We start from the raw sequence: 16047 nt of genomic DNA, 5'->3' as shown, positions 1-16047 counted from the left end.
TGAGCCCCCCGGGGTCTTTGGTGCTCACGGTGAGGCCATGGAGGTGCTCAATCTCCTGTCCCATTCCCAGGGATGAGGTTTTGCTCTGTCTGCAGCCCGTGCTCCCCACCTGGGGGGCTTCCCCTGAGCCGGTCCCACCGGGCAGAGGGGCTGGGGGCTGCGGAGGGGCCAGGCTCTTGCCGCCTTTCACCACTTCGGGTCTCGGGGAGGCTGATCCCCCTCCCCAGCGTGAGCCCTCCAGGGAGAGGAAGGTGGGTACCGGAGGTGACTTTGTCTGACCAAGGTGTGACCCCCACATCCCCTCACAGCTTTGGTTCCCAAAGGACTCTTCACCCATGGAGGGAGCTGCCAGGCTCCCTGCGGATGGAGAATGGGATGGGGGGGACGGGAACCCATGGGGACCCATGGCGGTACCTGGGAAGGATGCAGCGCAGTCGGGGAGAGTGCAGGGTCCGAGGTGGACCCTCCCACCCCGTTCCCCTCCAGAGGGGAAGCAGCTTCTCCTACCGCCCCCAGCCCTGCGTGCGTCCCCCTCCTCCCCAGCGGTGGGGTGATGGTTGGCGCAAGTAGAGAGGGATGACGTGCCGCTCGGCCTTGGCAGAGAAAGGATTGAGCATCCTTTAAAGAAAATTATACATAATCGTCTTACAGCCTTCGCTTCCACTCAAACCTCTGAGTCATAACCGAAGGGCCCTGGAGCGTGACGTTCCTGCTGGAAGGAAATTGCCTGGGCTGGATCCGGTGGGGGGGAGCCGGGAACCTGACGCATCCTCTCTCAGCCCTGCCTCGGGCCGGGGGATGCGCCGCGTTACTGATGGGAGCGTCTGTGGCGGTGTCACCCCCCTCTGGGCCGGGGCTGTGCTGGGGGCCCGTGTCACCCCCCGGGTGAGGGGCTGTCACCGAGCCCTGGCCATGGCAGCGGGCAGATCCGCTGGAAGTAGCCGTTCATCTGCTCTGCTGAGTCACAGCCTGGAGGGGAGAGGGGCTGATTCGAAGCCATTCTCCCATCTGGGTGTCCCCTGTAGGGAAGGTGACAGCCAGCGGGGCAGTGTCCCTGTCCCCAGCCCCGGCCAGACGTGGCCATGGGTGACAGCCCCTTCCCCTGCACTGCCACGGCAGCCGGGCATTCTCTCTACAAACATGGAGCCCCTGGGTGCTCCAGGACGGGGCTGGGACGCGCACCCTCCTCCGGGGAAGGGAGGAGGAGGAGGAGCGACTTCCTCCACTGCTGCCCCTCTGGTCCCCGCGCTGCTGCTGGGGGTCCAGGGTGGGCACAGGGAGGAGGGGGCACGTCGTTCCCAAGGTCTGAGCGGCCGTGCCCATGGTTCTCACTCACTGCTTCAGCTTTTCTTCTCTCTCGTGCACTGGGGACCACCAGCCGCTGTGTGCTGGAGAAACTGGGGGAAACCAGCCCTCGGTGGGAGCAGGGATGCACCCTCGGGCTCCCTGCCTTGCACATTCCCCCTTTGGATTCCCCAGAAACTGATTCCAGGGAGCAGCGTGGGTTTGGGGCGATGGGAAGGGCTGCTCTGGGTTGGAGGGGACACTGCAGGGACGCTGCCCTCCTCTTCCTCACCGTCGCCCTTGCCTTGCAGGACAGGTGCCTGAGGAGGAGGCCGGGCAGAACGGGCAGAGCCGCGCCAAGGGGCTGCCCAAGGCCGTCTGCATGAACGGGACGGAGCCGGGGCAGCTCAGCACCAGGTCCAAGGCGGAGCGACGGGCCAGCGCCTCTTCCAACCCCTCCCGCAAGGCCTGCTCCGCCAGCAGCAAGATCCGCAAGCTCTCCACCTGCAAGCAGCAGTGAGGCGGGAGCCCCCCCACCCCCGGCTCTGCACAGGTACGTGGGCAGCCCCCGGTGACACCCAGGGATGGGGGGGGACATCTGAGCCTGCCCCAGCAGGTGGGGGAGCTGGAAGGGGTGTTGTGTGGTCCTGCTGCGGAGGGGTCTGGGTCCCGAGCATCCCCCTGCGCATCCTCCCAGCACCCAGAGCCTGCATCCCCTGCGGTCCTGGGGGTGCGGGTCCCATTGGGGACCCCCCCATGCTCCCCCTGCCCTGCTGCCCGTGTGCCCCTGCTCTGCCCCCTCGTGAGCTGCTGCTGCTGCATCAGGAGGGAGCTGCCGTCGTGATCCTTTCCCTCTTCTGGGCTGGGTCAGGCTGTTGTGACAGCCCCTCTCCCTGCCCCCCGAGTCCCCCTACTTTCTCCCTTGCTCTGCTCCTAATTGGGGGGAGCACGAAGCCCCCAGCGTGCAGAGAGGCTGGGCTGCAGCAGGATGCTGGATGCTTCCATCAGCATCTCTGAGAGGGCACCTCCCCCTCGTCCAGGAGGTGGCCGTGTCACCCGTGGCCAGGCCACAGCCTTGCCCAAGCCCCCTCGGGGCAGCTGAGCGCCCTCCCCGTGCCCCCCTCCTCCTTCCGGCTCCTTCCTCCCCCCTCCCAGCCCCGTCCTCTTCTTCTTCCCACCCCTCATTCATAACTGAGCCAGCAGTGACTCATGCTCGGTGCTCATCCACCCCCGGCCTCGCGCTCGTCACCGCTGCTCTGTGGGACTGAGCCTCTCTTATCTGTTTGGATCACGACCAGCTTTTGTGGTGTGAAAAAAGCCAGAAATAAAAGCCCGTTCCTCCCCCTGCAGCTGCCAGCCCCGCGCGCAGCCCCTCTGCCAGCTTTCATCTTTAATTCATGGCCGGGAGTGAGTCACCTGCACGGGGAGTCGCTTGATGCAGCGAGCGCCCGGGATCTGGGTCCTCCCCGGGGATCTGCTGCTGCTTCGCCCCTTCCCGCCTGGGTTCCCGGCGCTGGGGGGCTCGGCAGCAGCCCCCCAGAGGTTTGGGGAAGGGGAAGGTCCCCGCAGGGTCGGGGGGCTTGGAAATCGCCCGCTCTTGTGCTGACCCCCCCCACACACACACGCTTTAGTCAGCACCTTGGAACCTTTGAAGGCAGGAACCTGCTCCTCTCTCCTGGACATGAGCCGCGGTCCCTGCCCCTCTTTTCCCCTTGGGATTTGCTCCCCGGGGGCAGGGCCAGCAGCGGGGCAAGCGCCCCCCCTGCCATGGGGACAGCGCGGGGACCCCAGACCCCTCCCTCCCATCCACACGGTGCTGTTGGGGAGACCTGGAGCAGGGTATGACCTGCCTGAGGTCACCCCAGGAGCAGGGCAAGGGCTTGCACCCCCCCGTTTGGCACCAGCCTGCCCCCCCCCCCCCCCACTGACCCCCCTCCTCTCTGTTCTCCCACAAACAGCGTCCCAGGGCCCGGGCCAGCCTGTGTCCTCTGTCCTCGCCCTGTCTCTGCCTCTCTCCTGGGACTGGACTGTGCTTGTGATCCAAAAAGAACCCAGAGGAAACCAACCAAGGAACCTGCCCCCCGTCTTCCCCGCGGCCCCCCCTCCGGCCAGCGCCGGGAGCCAGACGCTGCCGGGGGTTGGACCCCACTCGCCACCTGGGCAGATGAACTCTCCGGCTGCGAAGATGCTGCCCCTCCTCCTCCCCAATCACTCTTTGCCAATCAAGACACTGATTCTGTTTTTAATTTTGCGATGGGAAGGGTGGGATGAGCGGGGCTGGGGTGCGGTGGGACCCCCCCCCCTCCCCGCCGGGCCCCCCCGGCTGTGTAGAAGTCGTGCAAAGCCATTGCCGTGCACTTTATGTTTTAGACTACTGTTATATATTATATATTTTCCTCTTTTTTTTTTTTTTTTTTGTTTATATTTGCGGTATATTTAGAGATTCCTACACATCGTGATGTGTTTAAAATAAACCAGATGAGGAAAAAAAAACAAAAAACAAAAAAAAAAAAACAAACAACAGGTATTAAGACAAAGCAAAACTCTATAAAACCTGCATAAAACCTGCATGCTGTCCAAGGGCTCGGAAAAGGGAATGGGGGCGTTCGTCGGCTTTTTTTCTTTTCTTTTTTTTTTTTTTTTTTTTAAAGAAAAAAAAAAATAAAGTGAAAACAGCGAGGTGGGTTTCATGTCCTTCCTCCTGTGGGGGAGGCGGGGGGCACGGGGCTTCCGGGGGGCTGCGCTGCTCTGGGTGGGTGCGGGACCCACCCCAACAAACCCAGCTCTCGGGGGGTGATGCCGGGGCGGGATCGGGCCCCTGCGCTCCCCGTGGCTCCCCGGGCTGGGGGGGAGGGCGCTGTCCTCGGCGCGGGGGGGGGGGGCGCAAGGTAAGACGCAAGCACAGGAAAGTCACAGTTGGTTTGGTGTTTTTTTTTTTTCTCCTTTGTTTATAGACTTAAAAATGTAGTTAGAGCTTTGGCCAGAGACTTTGCAGAGGGAAGGAGCGCCCCGGCCTCTGTGCTCGCATGCAAAGGGGGTGCTGAGAGGGGCGCGGGGACCCTGGGCCGAGCCCCCACCCCACCCCAGCCCTGCTGCCACCTCCCCCAGGTAACACATCTTGGGCTTTTTTTTTTTTCCCTTTTTTTTTTCACCCATCCTTTGAAACACAGATAAAAACCCAATAAAAAGCAAACCCCTCCCCTGGAGCAGCAGCGTCCGCCTCTGTAAAAATCAATAAATATCCTCTGAACGCCTCCGGTCTGGGGGGGCCCGGAACGTTTGGGGAGGGGGAGGTCACCCACGGCACATGCTGGCCTGACCCCACACTCTGCCCTCACCTGGGCAGCCCCCACCCCGATGGGGGTGTTTACAGGGGGACCCCCAGCTCACCCGCAGAAGCCCCTCCAGCATCCTCCTGCCCCGGCGCAGTCCCCGGGCCCCGCTTCCAGTTTAGCTCCCAGGCTCCCTACAGCTCCGGGGGGGGTCATGGGCATGAGGAGGTGACTCCCCCCTCCCCAAATGACTGTCCCCCCACGAGGGTGGCACGGTGGTGTCCCCCAGCTGGCTGGGGGGACACCCAGCTCTGGCCCCTTCCTGGGGAGGCCGTTCCCCGGGGGACGGGAGGCTTTATTGCTTGTGAAAACCGGGAGCGAGGTGGGGGGGCCGTTATCTGCTACACAGCTCTGCCGGGGGGGGGCAGGACCAGCCACGCCTGGGTCCGGGGGCTTATTAGCAAAGTCCCGGACAAGGCTCCGCTCCACCTCTGTCCCCCGACCCCCCCGGGCACCCCCAGCCCGGACCCTCCACCGCCGCCTGGCACCTCGCTCCTGGGAGCGAGGGGGCTCGGCCACCCCATGCTACCGGCCCCCCACGCTGGGGGGGATACAGCCAGGGGACCCCACTCGCCCGCCTGGCCTTCCCGTGCTGGGGCCACCCTTCCCGTGGCACCCCGGCCACCGGGCCGGTCCCCATGCCGGCCACAGGAGGGGATGGAGCCCCGGTGGGGGCCAAGCCCCCCCTGTGCCGGGGTCTCTCCCCCTCACACTGGGCCTAGACAGGGCTGTGGTCGGGGGGAGCATCGCTGGCCGCCACGGCCACCATGGGCTTGGTGCTCTCTCCCGCTTTCCTCAAGTGGCCGTAGAGCCGCTCCTCCAGCCCCCCGGCGATCTTGTCCATCAGCTCTGAGCCCGAGCCCAGCCCCAGGCACCTCCCGGGGCCGGGGCAATCGTCCTCCCCAGGGGGCTCGGAGCCAGCCTTGGGCTCGGGGGCCACCTCTCCGGGCTCCTCCACAATCACCTGGATCTCGGGGTCAGGCAGGGCCGGGGCGGGGGGTACCCCCTCGGCCGCCTCCGCCGCCTCCTCGTCGCCGGCGCTGACGATGCGGGGCAGGGGGCTGTGGAAGCGGGCGTCCAGGGGGTAGTTGGCGCTGTCGCCGCGGCGCAGGGGCGTGCGGTGCCGCTCCAGCGCGGGGTAGCGCACGCCGGGGTCGCTGTACTGCTTGGCGTGCTGCCACTGCTTGCGGAGGTGGGTGCGGGAGCGGTGCTTCCCCCGCAGCGGCGACTCGTCGAACTGGGGGTCGTGGCGCACAAAGGCGTTGAACAGGGCGTCCGTCTTCTCGTCGATGCTGTAATCCCGCCGAGGCAGCGCCTCCCGCCCCGGGAACATCTGCCCATAGGGGGACCAGGCCAGGGGGCTGTGGGGACGGGGGGGGCCCCCACCTGCTGCGCCCCAGGCCGTGCTCCCCTCCTCATCCTCCTCCTCCTCATCTTCCTCCTCCTCCTCCTCCGGCTCCCGGCCCTCGAAGCTCTCGAAGATGGTGCCTTTCCGCCCCGCGCTGGTGAAGCAAATGCGCTTCTCGGAGGCCGTCTGGTCCTTGGGGGGCCCCTCCTCGCCCCCCCGGCTGGGGGCCTCGATGGAGGCGTAGCCACTGTCCATCTGCAGCAGCTTGCGTGTGCCGGGTTCCGACTCCTCCGGCTTGGGCCGACCCCAGAGCTTCTCCTCGGGGCCTTCGGCCTCGTCCAGGGAGGAGGAGGGGCAGGGGCCCACGCCGCCGGCGGAGGAGACGCTGTCGCCGCCGTCGCTGCGCACCGAGTCCTGGTCGTTGCTCCGCTCGGAGGAGGCATAGAGCTCCAGCGAGGCACGCAGGCTCCAGATGTCGTGGTAGGCGCTGGGCTGCTCCGGGACACCGGCCTCGCCGGGGCTGCCCGCGCCCCCCTCGCCCGGCTCTAGCCTGCGGGACCACCCGGTGTCACGGCGGGGACGGGGATGGGGAGAACCCGGCCAGCAGTGGGCAGGGGAAGCACCAACCTGGCCCCCACGCGTCCCCCATGCTGTCCCCACCACCCCGCCCATGCCCCCAGCCACCCTCCTCATCACCAGCTCCCCCCCAGACCCCTCACTCTGGCCCCCGCCAAACCTGCACAAAGGTGGGACCCCCCATGCACGGGGCAGCGCGGGGCCCCCCGCTGCCTTCCCTGTGACCATCCCGCCCGTCCCCGTCCCCTCTATCTACTGAAAAATACCTGCCGAGAGAGGGTGGGGGGCTGGCGGGGGAGGGCAGGAAGGGCCCCCCCGCGGGGTGGAAGGCCACGTCGTCCGTGTGGGCGATGTACTGGATGATGTCGGTCTGGTGAGGGTCCCGGTCCTCCTGGTCCATGCTCTCGCTGGCCGCCCGCTGCCGCTGGAACTGCCGCCGCTTGGGGGACCCTGGGGAGGGGGGGGGGCGCAGGGCAGGGCTAGGGGGACGCTGCGTCCCGGCAAGACGAGCCCCCTGGCCCCCCGCTGCCCCCCACGCTGGCTCCCACCTCTGGTGTCCAGGCTGGACGCCCGCTGGGTGCTCTCCAGCTTCCACTTCTTGATCCTGAAGTAGGGGCTGGCCCCGTCCAGGCTGGCGTGACGGCGCAGGCGGGTGAAGAACTGCAGGACCGTGCCCTGCGCGGGGGCCGGGGGGGGCTCCCCGGGGCCACCACTGCCCATCCCAGCCCCCTTCCCGCTCCTGGGGGCTGCTGCAAACTGGGGGGGGGGAGGAGGGGGGGCTATAAGTGCCCTCTCGGCTCCCAGCACGGCCCCCCTGGCCCCAGCTCAGCTCCTTTGTCCTGCTCCTGCCACGCTCGGCTGCAGCAGATGCAAAAATGTCCCCCGAGGGCAGGGTCCAGGGTGGGGGGGGCAGAGCTGGATGCCCACGTCTGGATGCTCCACAGAGCCCTGGCACAGACTGGGGGGCCAGCAGCCCCCCCAGGGCCATCCCTGTGCTGGGGGATCGGGGCAGGGACAGGATCCCTGGGGCCGCCAAGGCTGGAGACCCCCTTCCCCTACCTGGTCCTGGCCCCCCCCACCCCAGCACTCACCGAGGGGCCCTCCCCGGAGTCGGAGGAGGCGGACGGGCTGGCCTCGGTGAAGCTGGTGTCCACAGTGGAGTTGTAGGTGTCCCCGGGCAGGGCAGAGCTGGGGCACACGGCGTGGCTGGGGAGCGCTGGCTGGGGCAGGGCCCCCCCAGGGGGCTGCAAGGCAGAGCGTGCTCAGGGGGGCTTTGTACGAGGGTCGGGAACCAGGAGGGCCCCCCCCTCACCCCAGGACTTCCCATCCCCACATCCAGCAACGCACTGAGGCTCCCACCCCGGGGCTAGCGGTGTCTCCCTGGGGTGCTGCAGGATGCCTGGACCCCCCCCGCCATGTTCCCCAGGGTGCTGGGGGCTCACCTGGAAGATGGCGAGGCCGGGCTTGGTGGGGGGCAGGCGGGGGGTCATGGCCAGGCTGTTCTCACTGGACTCGCACTCGTGGATGGTGACGATCTTTAGGGTGGGCGGCGGGAGGTGCAGGTGGGTCAGGCGGGCATTCTTCAGGTGGTGGAAGTCCCCCTCTGTCAGCGTGTACCTGTGGGGGACACTGGGTTAAGGAGGGGTGGCCCTGGCCCCCCCAGGCCCCTCCCCAGGCCAGAGCTTCACCTCCTCCCCTTCTCCTGGGTCTTCTTGCTCTGTTCGAAGAGCGCGGCCTCATTGAAGGAGACGCGGCGGGCGGTGGAGGAGCTGGAGGACAGGAACCGCTCGCTCTCCGCATCCCGGTAGCTGGAGGACGACAGGCAGTCGGGGTCCTCCACTTTGATGGTGATATCTGTGGATGGGGGGGGGGAGTCAGCAACCCGGGTACCCCCATGGCACAGGCCAGCTTCCCCAGCTGAGGCCTGGCAAACTTGCTGCACCCAGGGTGCCCCGCCGTGGCACTCACCCTGGGCTGGCTGCGAGTCATCCAGGTAGGTGGTGTTGGTTTTCTCGGGGTCATCGCTGGCTCTGCGGGGGGAGGAGGGTCAGCGATGCCCCGTGCCAGCCCCCCCAGCCCCTCTTCGCGGTGCCACACACCCCGGGGACAGCGGCACCGTCCCCACCTGGAGTGCCGGCGGTCAGCCTCGCAGCAGCGGCGGCAGATGATCAGGATGCCGGAGAGCAGGACCAGGGTGCCCCCGATGAAGATGGAGAGCAGGGCGAGGAGCAGCACGTACCCATCCTGGGGGGACACCTCGCCGGGCACCGCCTGCACCGGGCGACAGTGGCTGAGCCGCCGGGGGGGAATGGGGGACACGGCCCAGCCCCCATCCCTGCCTCACCGGGGTGTCGGGGCAGCCCCCCCCCCCCCGCGCCAAGGCTGACGCCGAGCGCTGCTCCCCAGAGACGCTCGCGCTCCCCCGCCGCCCCCGGGCCTGCTGCCGGCTCCGGGGACCTGCCTTCACCACGGCAACCGCAGCCGGGGGGGGCAGAGCCACCAGCGGCCCCCGCACCGAGCGGGAACGGGGACAGGGACGGGACCCCGGCCATGCCCCTAATGCCACCCCCCGGCTGGCAGCCCCAGCTGTGGGAGGGGGACTGATCCGGCAGCAGCACCCAGGACCCCCAGCACCCAGAGCATTTGCGAGGGGGGGCTGTGGAGAGCACAGAGAGGTGTCACCCACCCCCCAGGACAGGCAGAGCAGGGTGGGTGGCAGCGGGGCTGGGTGGCTGCTGCCATCCCCACCCGAGTGCAGACCCCAGCCCCACGGCAGCCACGCAGACCCCACACCTCCCAGGCACTGCCCCACGCCAGGACGCACATCCCCCCCTCCCCCGGGACGGCAGCGTGGGCGGGGGGGGCAGGAGCAGGTGGGGGGGGGGGGCTGGGGGGGGCGCAGGACACTCACCGTGGCGCTCTCTGTCGCGTTGTCCCAGGGTGTCGGGTCATCGCTCATGGTCCGTCCCGGCCCGAGCTCGTCCTGGTTTGAGGGGGGGGGATGTCAGAGGGAGGCACCGGGCCGGGGCGGGGGGGCCGGGCTGGGGGCGGCGGCGGCGGCGGCTCCTGCCCGGCCCCGGGCCCTGCCCGGCACCGCGGTGCGGAGCTGCCGGGAGGGACCGGGAGGGAGGGACCGGGATGAAGGGATGGAGGGAGGGAGGGACCGGGATGAAGGGATGGAGGGAGGGTGTGGTCAGGAGGGAGGATGGAGGGAGGGAGGGGCGGAGGGTGCGGTCAGGAGGGATGGAGGGAAGCGGGGATGGAGGGATGGGGAGGCAGGTGGGGACAAGGAGACAGGACCCCTGCCCCTCCCCGGGGACCCTCCCTCGCCCCCGCCGGGCACAGACCCTGGGGTGGGCCGGGCACTGCCACCACCCTGTCCCAGAGCCCGAGATGGCCCGGGGGGGGGCCTGACCCTGCCCTGGGGTCCCATCTGAGATGGCTCTGGAAGGAGGTGACATCACGCTGCCCCAGCGCTGCCGTCCCCAGGGAGCCAAAATGCAGCCCCCGCCGGAGGGGACAGGGCTGCCGGGGGTCCAGGCCGGCTGGTCCCTGCCTGCAGGAGCTCGGGGGGGGGGGACACCTCGGCAGGGGAGGGTGGCAGATGGCCACCCCACTGTGTAAATGGTGCTGGTGTGGGTGTCGCGGGAGCACGACGGGTGACGCTTCTGAGTCAGCCCAACAGCGGCCCCGTCATCGGACTGTCCCCAGGCGGGAGGGGACAAGGCCTCGGCCGGCAGTGAGGCCACCGGTGATGGAGAAGGGTTGAGCTCTTGGCCCCCGGGGCCAGGGGACAGACAGATGGACAGACAGACAGACAGACGTCTCCACATCCCCACCATGGCATCAGCCCCGCAGCCTTCGGGCACCCGGCTGAGCCCTCCTCACCCTCCTGTGCCCCCCCCAGGAGGGCCCTTCCCAGAGGCACCGAGCTGCGGCTCCCACTGGGGGTCCGTCTGTCCCCGTCCGTGTGTCCTGGGCTGCTGGAGGGGGCTGGGGCTGAGTTGCAGGGTGGGGGGGGCAATGCTGGTGCTGTGGGGAGCCCCGGGGGGGGGGGGGGTGGGCAGGCAGGGGTGGGCGTTGCACCAGCCCAGAAACTGCTCAAAATCAGGTCAGTGAAAAATGTGAATGGAGCCCGCGGTCGGGTGGGAAAATCCGCTGGCGGGGACAGCGGGGGGGGTGTGGGGGGGTGTGACCATGTCACAGCCGGTGGCGAGAGCCGGTGATGTCAGCGCCGCACAGGCTGGGGACAGCCCTGTCACGGTCTGGGGTATGAGCCCCTCGGGGGGATATCGGGGTGCTGGGGACCACCCGGGTCAGACACACCCCCACACCCACCCTCGGGCATCTCCGAGCTGCTGGGGGCGAGTGGGGCAGCGCAGGGTGACGCCACCCACCCCACGACCCCCAGGGGCAGCAGAAGGGGGGGGTTCCCCTCTGGCCCCGGGGGAGGGGGCGGGAGAGCTGTGGCCCCCACTGGGGATGGGCGGGATCCCGGGGGGCACCCCCTGGCCCGAGGCGGGGGGGGGGGGGGGGGGGCGCGGGAAGAATGTCCCTCCTGTTCCCCATCATGGAGGAATCCCGTCTCCATGGCGACCCGGCGGGAACAGGACGGCCATTGTCTGGAGGAGGGGGCCGGTCCCCGGGCTGTCCCCGCGGGCGGGGACACGGGGCCGCCGCCGGTGCCCAGGGCGGGGGGCTCGGGGGTCCCCGGTGCTGCCGCGCTCCCGCACGTGCGCGGCCGTGGGAGCCGGGGCGGGTCTGTCCCCACGCGTGTGTGAGCCCCGCGGGGCTGGGGGGGCGCGAAGGGACCTGCTCGGCTCCCCCCGGCCCCAGCCCGGCGATGGGAGATGCAGACAGGGATGTGGGGCAGGGATGTGGGGCGGGGATGGAGGCTGCGGGGCAGGGATGGAGGCTGCGGGGCAGGGATGAGGGAAAGGGGTGCAGGCAGGGATGGAGGCTATGGGGCAGGGCTATGGGGCAGGGCTGAGGATGCAGAAGGGATTTGGGGCAGGGATGGAGAAGGGGGATGCAGGAAGGGAGATGGGGCAGGGATGCGGGACCTCCACGCGCGACCCCGCCTGTCGCGATAGGAGCTGTCAGGAAGCGGCGAGGCCGGCGGGAGGAAGGGCCACACACTCACCTACAACCGGCACCGGGGCTCCATCGCCGCCGCCGCTGCGCTCGGTACGGCGGGGCGGCCCCGGGATTTATGAATGAACCGGAGCCGCCCCCGCGCGGCGCCGGCGTCACGTGGGGACAGGGGCTGCCCCCAGCCCCTCCTGCCCCCGGTACCGGTAGCTCGGGGGAGGCTGCGGGACACGGCCGGATCCGGGGGTGGGGGGTGGGGGGGGCGGAGCGGGTACCCTCCCTCCGGCTCCCGCCGTACCCCGCAGCCCCCCGGTGCCCATCCCAGCGAGAACTACAACTCCCATGATCCCGCGCGGCCACGCCCCAGAACGTACTTCCGCCCGTCGCCCGCCGCCCCACGGGCCCTGTAGTCGCGGTGCGCGGGGCACGCTGGGAGTTGTAGTCCCGTCCCCCTCCCGCCCTGCCCCGCGCCGCCCGCTCGCCCTTGCCCACCGCCGCCGCCGCCGCCATGTTCCGCGCCCGCCGCCTCCTCCTCCTCCGCTTCGCCGCCCGCCCGGCCCTGCCGGTGCCGCCGCCCCGAGCCCGCGGCTATGCCGAGGCCGCCGCCGGGCCGACCCCCATGGCCTTTACCTTCGCCTCGCCCACGCAGGTAGGCCGCGGGCCCGGCCTGAGGCGGCCGGTGCAAGCCCCGGTGCGGGTGGGATCAGGCCGGCGCTGCGTGTGCGGGCCCGGGGGGGAGCGGCGGGGGTGGGGACGGTCCGCGGGGTTGGAGACGAGCGGCCGGGGTCCGTCAGGAGCGGGGCTGGGGGCGGCGGGGGTGCGCTGCCGTCCCTGCGGCTGCTGCCGGGCCCACACCGGGCCTGACCCCGGGCTGACCCCGGGCCTGACCTCGCCCTGACCTTGGCCTGACCTGGGTCCCCCTCCCCGGCCAGTCCCCCCTTCTCCCACCACCCTTCCTCCCCTTCCCGTACCCCCCCACCTCTGCCCGGGCCCCCCAGGGCTCAGTCTGTCTCTTCCCCTCCCCACTGTGGCCCCCGGGGCCTGGCCCGGCTCGGATTTTGGCCCCGCTCCCAGGTGTGGGGGCACAGCTCGTGTCTGCCCCCAAAGCACCGGGGGCTGCCGCTCGCCCCAGGGCGCTGGGGATGGCAGGAGCAGAGCTGTGTGGGACGCTGGTGGGGACGCCGTGGCAGCGGCTGGCGTCGAGGTCTCCCTACGCCCTTCTCGGGCTTCTCCCAGCTGCGCCCTTCGCCTCTCGCCCACTCCCGACATCGTGTCTCCGGGTGCCGCCTCCCTGCCACCGCCGCGCCTCCCAGCACTTTCCCACTCCCTTTGCCAGGACCCCTCCTGCAGAGCCCTGGCCCCGCGCCCGCCCTGGGAAGGTTCAGCTTGTCCTGGTCACACCTCACTGTGTGTTAAACCGCACGGTGTGCCAGCTGCTGGGAGCAGGGCTGTGCCCTCGGGGTGGGAACAGGCTGCCCACTGCATCCCTCAGCTCTCCAGAGCCACGGGAGCCGCCTCTCTCCTTCCCCGCTATTCCCGGTGACAGACTGTCCCCATCTGCTCTTCCCTCCCCATCCAGGTGTTTTACAACGGCGCCAACGTGAAGCAGGTGGACGTGCCCACGCTGACCGGCTCCTTTGGTATCCTGGCCTCTCACGTCCCCACCCTGCAGGTCCTCAAGCCAGGGGTGGTGACGGTCTATGCTGAGGATGGCACGGCCACCAAGTACTTCGGTAAGTAAGGCAGAGGGAGCTGGAGAGGGAGGAAAGGTGTGCGTGGGGGATGTTCTCAGGGCTTTCACAGGGGAGGCTCTGCCAATCAAGGTGTGCCCTGCTGCAGTTCCAGGGGTTTCTGCTTCCCCCATCCTCCCAGGGGCTGCTGGAGGCCCTGCAGGGCTGGGGGTCTGCCCTAGAAGATGGGGCTCAGTGTGAGACCATGGTCTGGGGTCAGGTTTTCTTGGTTGTACTCAGACTCTCTGGGAGCATCCCCCACTTTAGCTGCCCTTTTGGTAGGAAACAAATCCCTGTGGGACGTTAGAGGAGCGGGGCTGGGGGTGGTGGGGGTGTGCTGCCATCCCTGCAGCTGCCACCGTGCTTTGGCAAAGGGATCGTGGAGGTTCTGGGGATCCCCCTGCCGGCGCTGCCCTGCGTGTGGACCCCCAGAGGAGGCCCGTCTAGCTGCCCTGCCTGACTCAGCCCCCGCTTTGTGCCTTTGTAGTGAGCAGCGGCTCCGTCACAGTCCACGCGGACTCCACGGTACAGGTGCTGGCAGAGGAGGCGGTGACGATGGACATGCTGGATCTGGCGGTGAGTTACCCGGCTCCCTGGGGCTGGGCTTCCTCGTGGAGGAGATTTGCTCCCTGCCCCTTGTGTGCGGGCTGGGTGTCTCAGGAGCTTCCTGGGGCTGCGGAAAGCCCAGACCAAGGGCTGTGCCCTCGCCCCGAGCTTCCCCATTGCCCACTGGTTGGGATCAAAGGCTCAGAGCTCCTCCTCAGTGAACTCCCCACAGGCTGTGGGGAGAGGAAGCCACATAGTCGTTAACCCTTCTCCAGGCCACTTCCCTCCCCTTGGACAGATGCTGATCTTGCCCTTCCCCACCCCTCAGTCTGGGGAACAGCTTTTCCCCAGCAGGGCCTGTTGGTCAGGCGTCTGCTGCCAGTGCAGCCCTGGAAGTGGGTCCGTGGGGCCCTGTGCACAGGGACAAGGGCCGCAGTGGAGGGAGAGGAGTGACTCAGGGACTGTAGGACAGGTCACCCATCCTGCGGTGGTCTCTCGATGACACATTCCTTGTGCTCTCGTGTTCAGACTGCAAAATCAAACCTGGAGAAGGCTGTGTCAGAGATGGCTGCAGCATCTGATGAAGCAGCTAAAGCAGAAGCTCAGATTAAAGTAGAAGCTAATGAAGCTCTTGTAAAAGCCCTGGAGTAATGAAGGTGAGTGTCACCTCTATCCCGGCTGAAATTTCCAGACCTGCTCTGGAGATGAGTCCCTGCTCCGTGCTGCCCATGGGCAGCTTCCTCGCAGCAGCCAGGCCTGCCTGGGGTGGGCAGGTGTTTGTCCCTGGGTTTCAGGGAGCAGCGACAGGAGAGCTGTCCCTTTTCATGGTCGGGCATCTGTTCTGGGGGGGTTCCTGGGGGGTCCCTGCCTGGAGCCACCCTGGAGCCACTAGATGGCAGCAGGGCCCGGTGCCGTGACATGATGTGCCGGTGACGTGCTACGGTGCCGCAGGGCTCAGCCTGGCGCCGGGACAGGCTGGGAGCCCACAGTCACCGGTGGGGCCTCGCTGCTGCCTCCGGGTCCCTGCTGGGACAGGCCAGGCCAGCAGGCAGCTCGGGAGTGGGCTGGATGCCTGGGGCCCCAGAGGGAGAGCGGTGTGTGGCCTCTGCTCCGTGTACGCTCCCTTCCGTACAAACAAACAGCTTCTGTCTCGGGGGAGGTGAGGCCAGGCTCCTTACCTCGCAGCCCCTTTTCCCTCTGCCCCGCTAAGACTGTGCCTCATCCCTCTTCTTCTCACGTGCCGGCAGTTGGGAGCTGTGCCTGGCAGGGGGGTCGCCGCAGGCCCCTCTGCCATCCGCGGCCTGGAGCAGGCACAGCAGGGCAGCAGCTCCTCCGCCATCACCCTCATCTCTGCTCCCCCTGCTCTTTGGCCCGTGAGGTCAGGTCCGAGAGAGCCGGTGGCTCTTGTTTACTCGCAGCGGTTTAACAGCCTGAGCTGGGGCCAAGCCTAGGACTAGAATCCGCCGTTCTGCCAAGCCCCCCCCTCCCCCACCGCGTTAAATCCCGCTCCGCTTCTGTGTGTTGCAGGAATCCCACTGTCGATGTAGAGAAACCCCAGACTGTCCTACTTGTCCTGGCTTCCCCGATTGTACAGATGGTGCGGGACAAATGGAGGCGGAGAAATCGCTCCGATCAATTAAAAGGAAATGTAATCCCGTCTCGTAGCGTGTCACCTTCTTCTGAGGCAGCAAATTGCAGCCTGTGCCGCGCCGGTGGCTGGGAGCCCAGGGGCAGGCTCCTGCCCCCACGCCGGGGTCTGCTGGGGAAGGTGTTCCTCCCGTGCTGCCCTGGGCTTCGGCTGGAGATTCCCGTGGGAGATTCACCTGCAGGAGGCTTATCAGGCAGATTTTGTAACCCCCTCCCTGTGCTGTCAGCCACCTCCAGCTCCAATAATCCACCCGGACAGCAGGATTACAGCAGCGCAGGAGGAGGCATCCACGGGGCAGTGCAGGTCTGTACCAGAGGCTTCCTGTCCCCACTCCCCCGCCCCAGCCAGCGCTGGTTTTGCTCAGCCTCCCGGCTCCGTTGCCGCAGGAATTCACGTCGGCTGGGCTGTTTCTTCATGGTACTTCTTGCAGCTGGGCAGCAGCTGCCCGGGCTTTGACCCGTTCCCCTGCTGCTGTGTTTCCAGATCAGGGGA

General features: G+C 68.1%; 3 protein-coding genes across 3 annotated transcripts in view; 2 read left to right on the top strand and 1 right to left on the bottom strand.

The window, feature by feature from the left end:
- STK11 (serine/threonine kinase 11) overlaps positions 1–3931 on the top strand; it is a 40017-nt gene extending 36086 nt beyond the window's left edge. Inside the window, exons 10-11 of the mRNA XM_074163664.1 lie at positions 1596–1837; positions 3243–3931. Coding sequence (XP_074019765.1) covers positions 1596–1804 — 209 coding nt within the window. The 3' untranslated portion in view covers positions 1805–1837; positions 3243–3931. The remainder of the gene's footprint in view (positions 1–1595; positions 1838–3242) is intronic.
- A 1403-nt stretch (positions 3932–5334) lies between these two features.
- Positions 5335–9499, bottom strand: CBARP (CACN subunit beta associated regulatory protein). The gene is made up of 9 exons (XM_074163886.1): positions 9452–9499; positions 8666–8811; positions 8509–8570; positions 8229–8394; positions 7983–8157; positions 7632–7784; positions 7089–7296; positions 6807–6990; positions 5335–6514 (listed from the first exon to the last, which is right to left on the bottom strand). The coding sequence occupies exons 1-9, from the start codon at positions 9497–9499 to the stop codon at positions 5335–5337; spliced, it is 2322 nt and encodes a 773-aa protein (XP_074019987.1).
- Positions 9500–12139: 2640 nt separating this feature from the next.
- On the top strand, positions 12140–15568 carry ATP5F1D (ATP synthase F1 subunit delta). Its single transcript, XM_074163777.1, has 5 exons — positions 12140–12280; positions 13211–13364; positions 13849–13937; positions 14436–14563; positions 15435–15568. Exons 1-4 carry the CDS (start codon positions 12140–12142, stop codon positions 14556–14558), a joined length of 507 nt encoding a protein of 168 aa, XP_074019878.1. The 3' UTR covers positions 14559–14563; positions 15435–15568.
- The last annotated feature ends 479 nt before the right edge of the window (positions 15569–16047 follow it).

The sequence above is a fragment of the Numenius arquata genome, chromosome 25 (genome assembly GCF_964106895.1).
Source record: "Numenius arquata chromosome 25, bNumArq3.hap1.1, whole genome shotgun sequence".
Taxonomy (NCBI): Eukaryota; Metazoa; Chordata; class Aves; order Charadriiformes; family Scolopacidae; genus Numenius; species Numenius arquata.
This window is presented reverse-complemented; position numbering and strand designations above follow the sequence as displayed.

Bases quoted from the DNA above. Each gene is read 5' to 3' on its own strand.
- ATP5F1D (XM_074163777.1), top strand. From the start codon at position 12,140: ATGTTCCGCGCCCGCCGCCTCCTCCTCCTCCGCTTCGCCGCCCGCCCG. The intron at 12,281-13,210 runs GTAGGCCGCGGG...CTCCCCATCCAG, and splicing joins CCTTCGCCTCGCCCACGCAG to GTGTTTTACAACGGCGCCAA. The intron at 13,365-13,848 runs GTAAGTAAGGCA...GTGCCTTTGTAG, and splicing joins CACGGCCACCAAGTACTTCG to TGAGCAGCGGCTCCGTCACA.
- CBARP (XM_074163886.1), bottom strand. From the start codon at position 9,499: ATGAGCGATGACCCGACACCCTGGGACAACGCGACAGAGAGCGCCACG. The intron at 8,158-8,228 runs GTGAAGCTCTGG...TGTCCCCCACAG, and splicing joins ACCCAGGAGAAGGGGAGGAG to GTACACGCTGACAGAGGGGG. The intron at 6,991-7,088 runs GTGGGAGCCAGC...CCCCCTCCCCAG, and splicing joins GTCCAGCCTGGACACCAGAG to GGTCCCCCAAGCGGCGGCAG.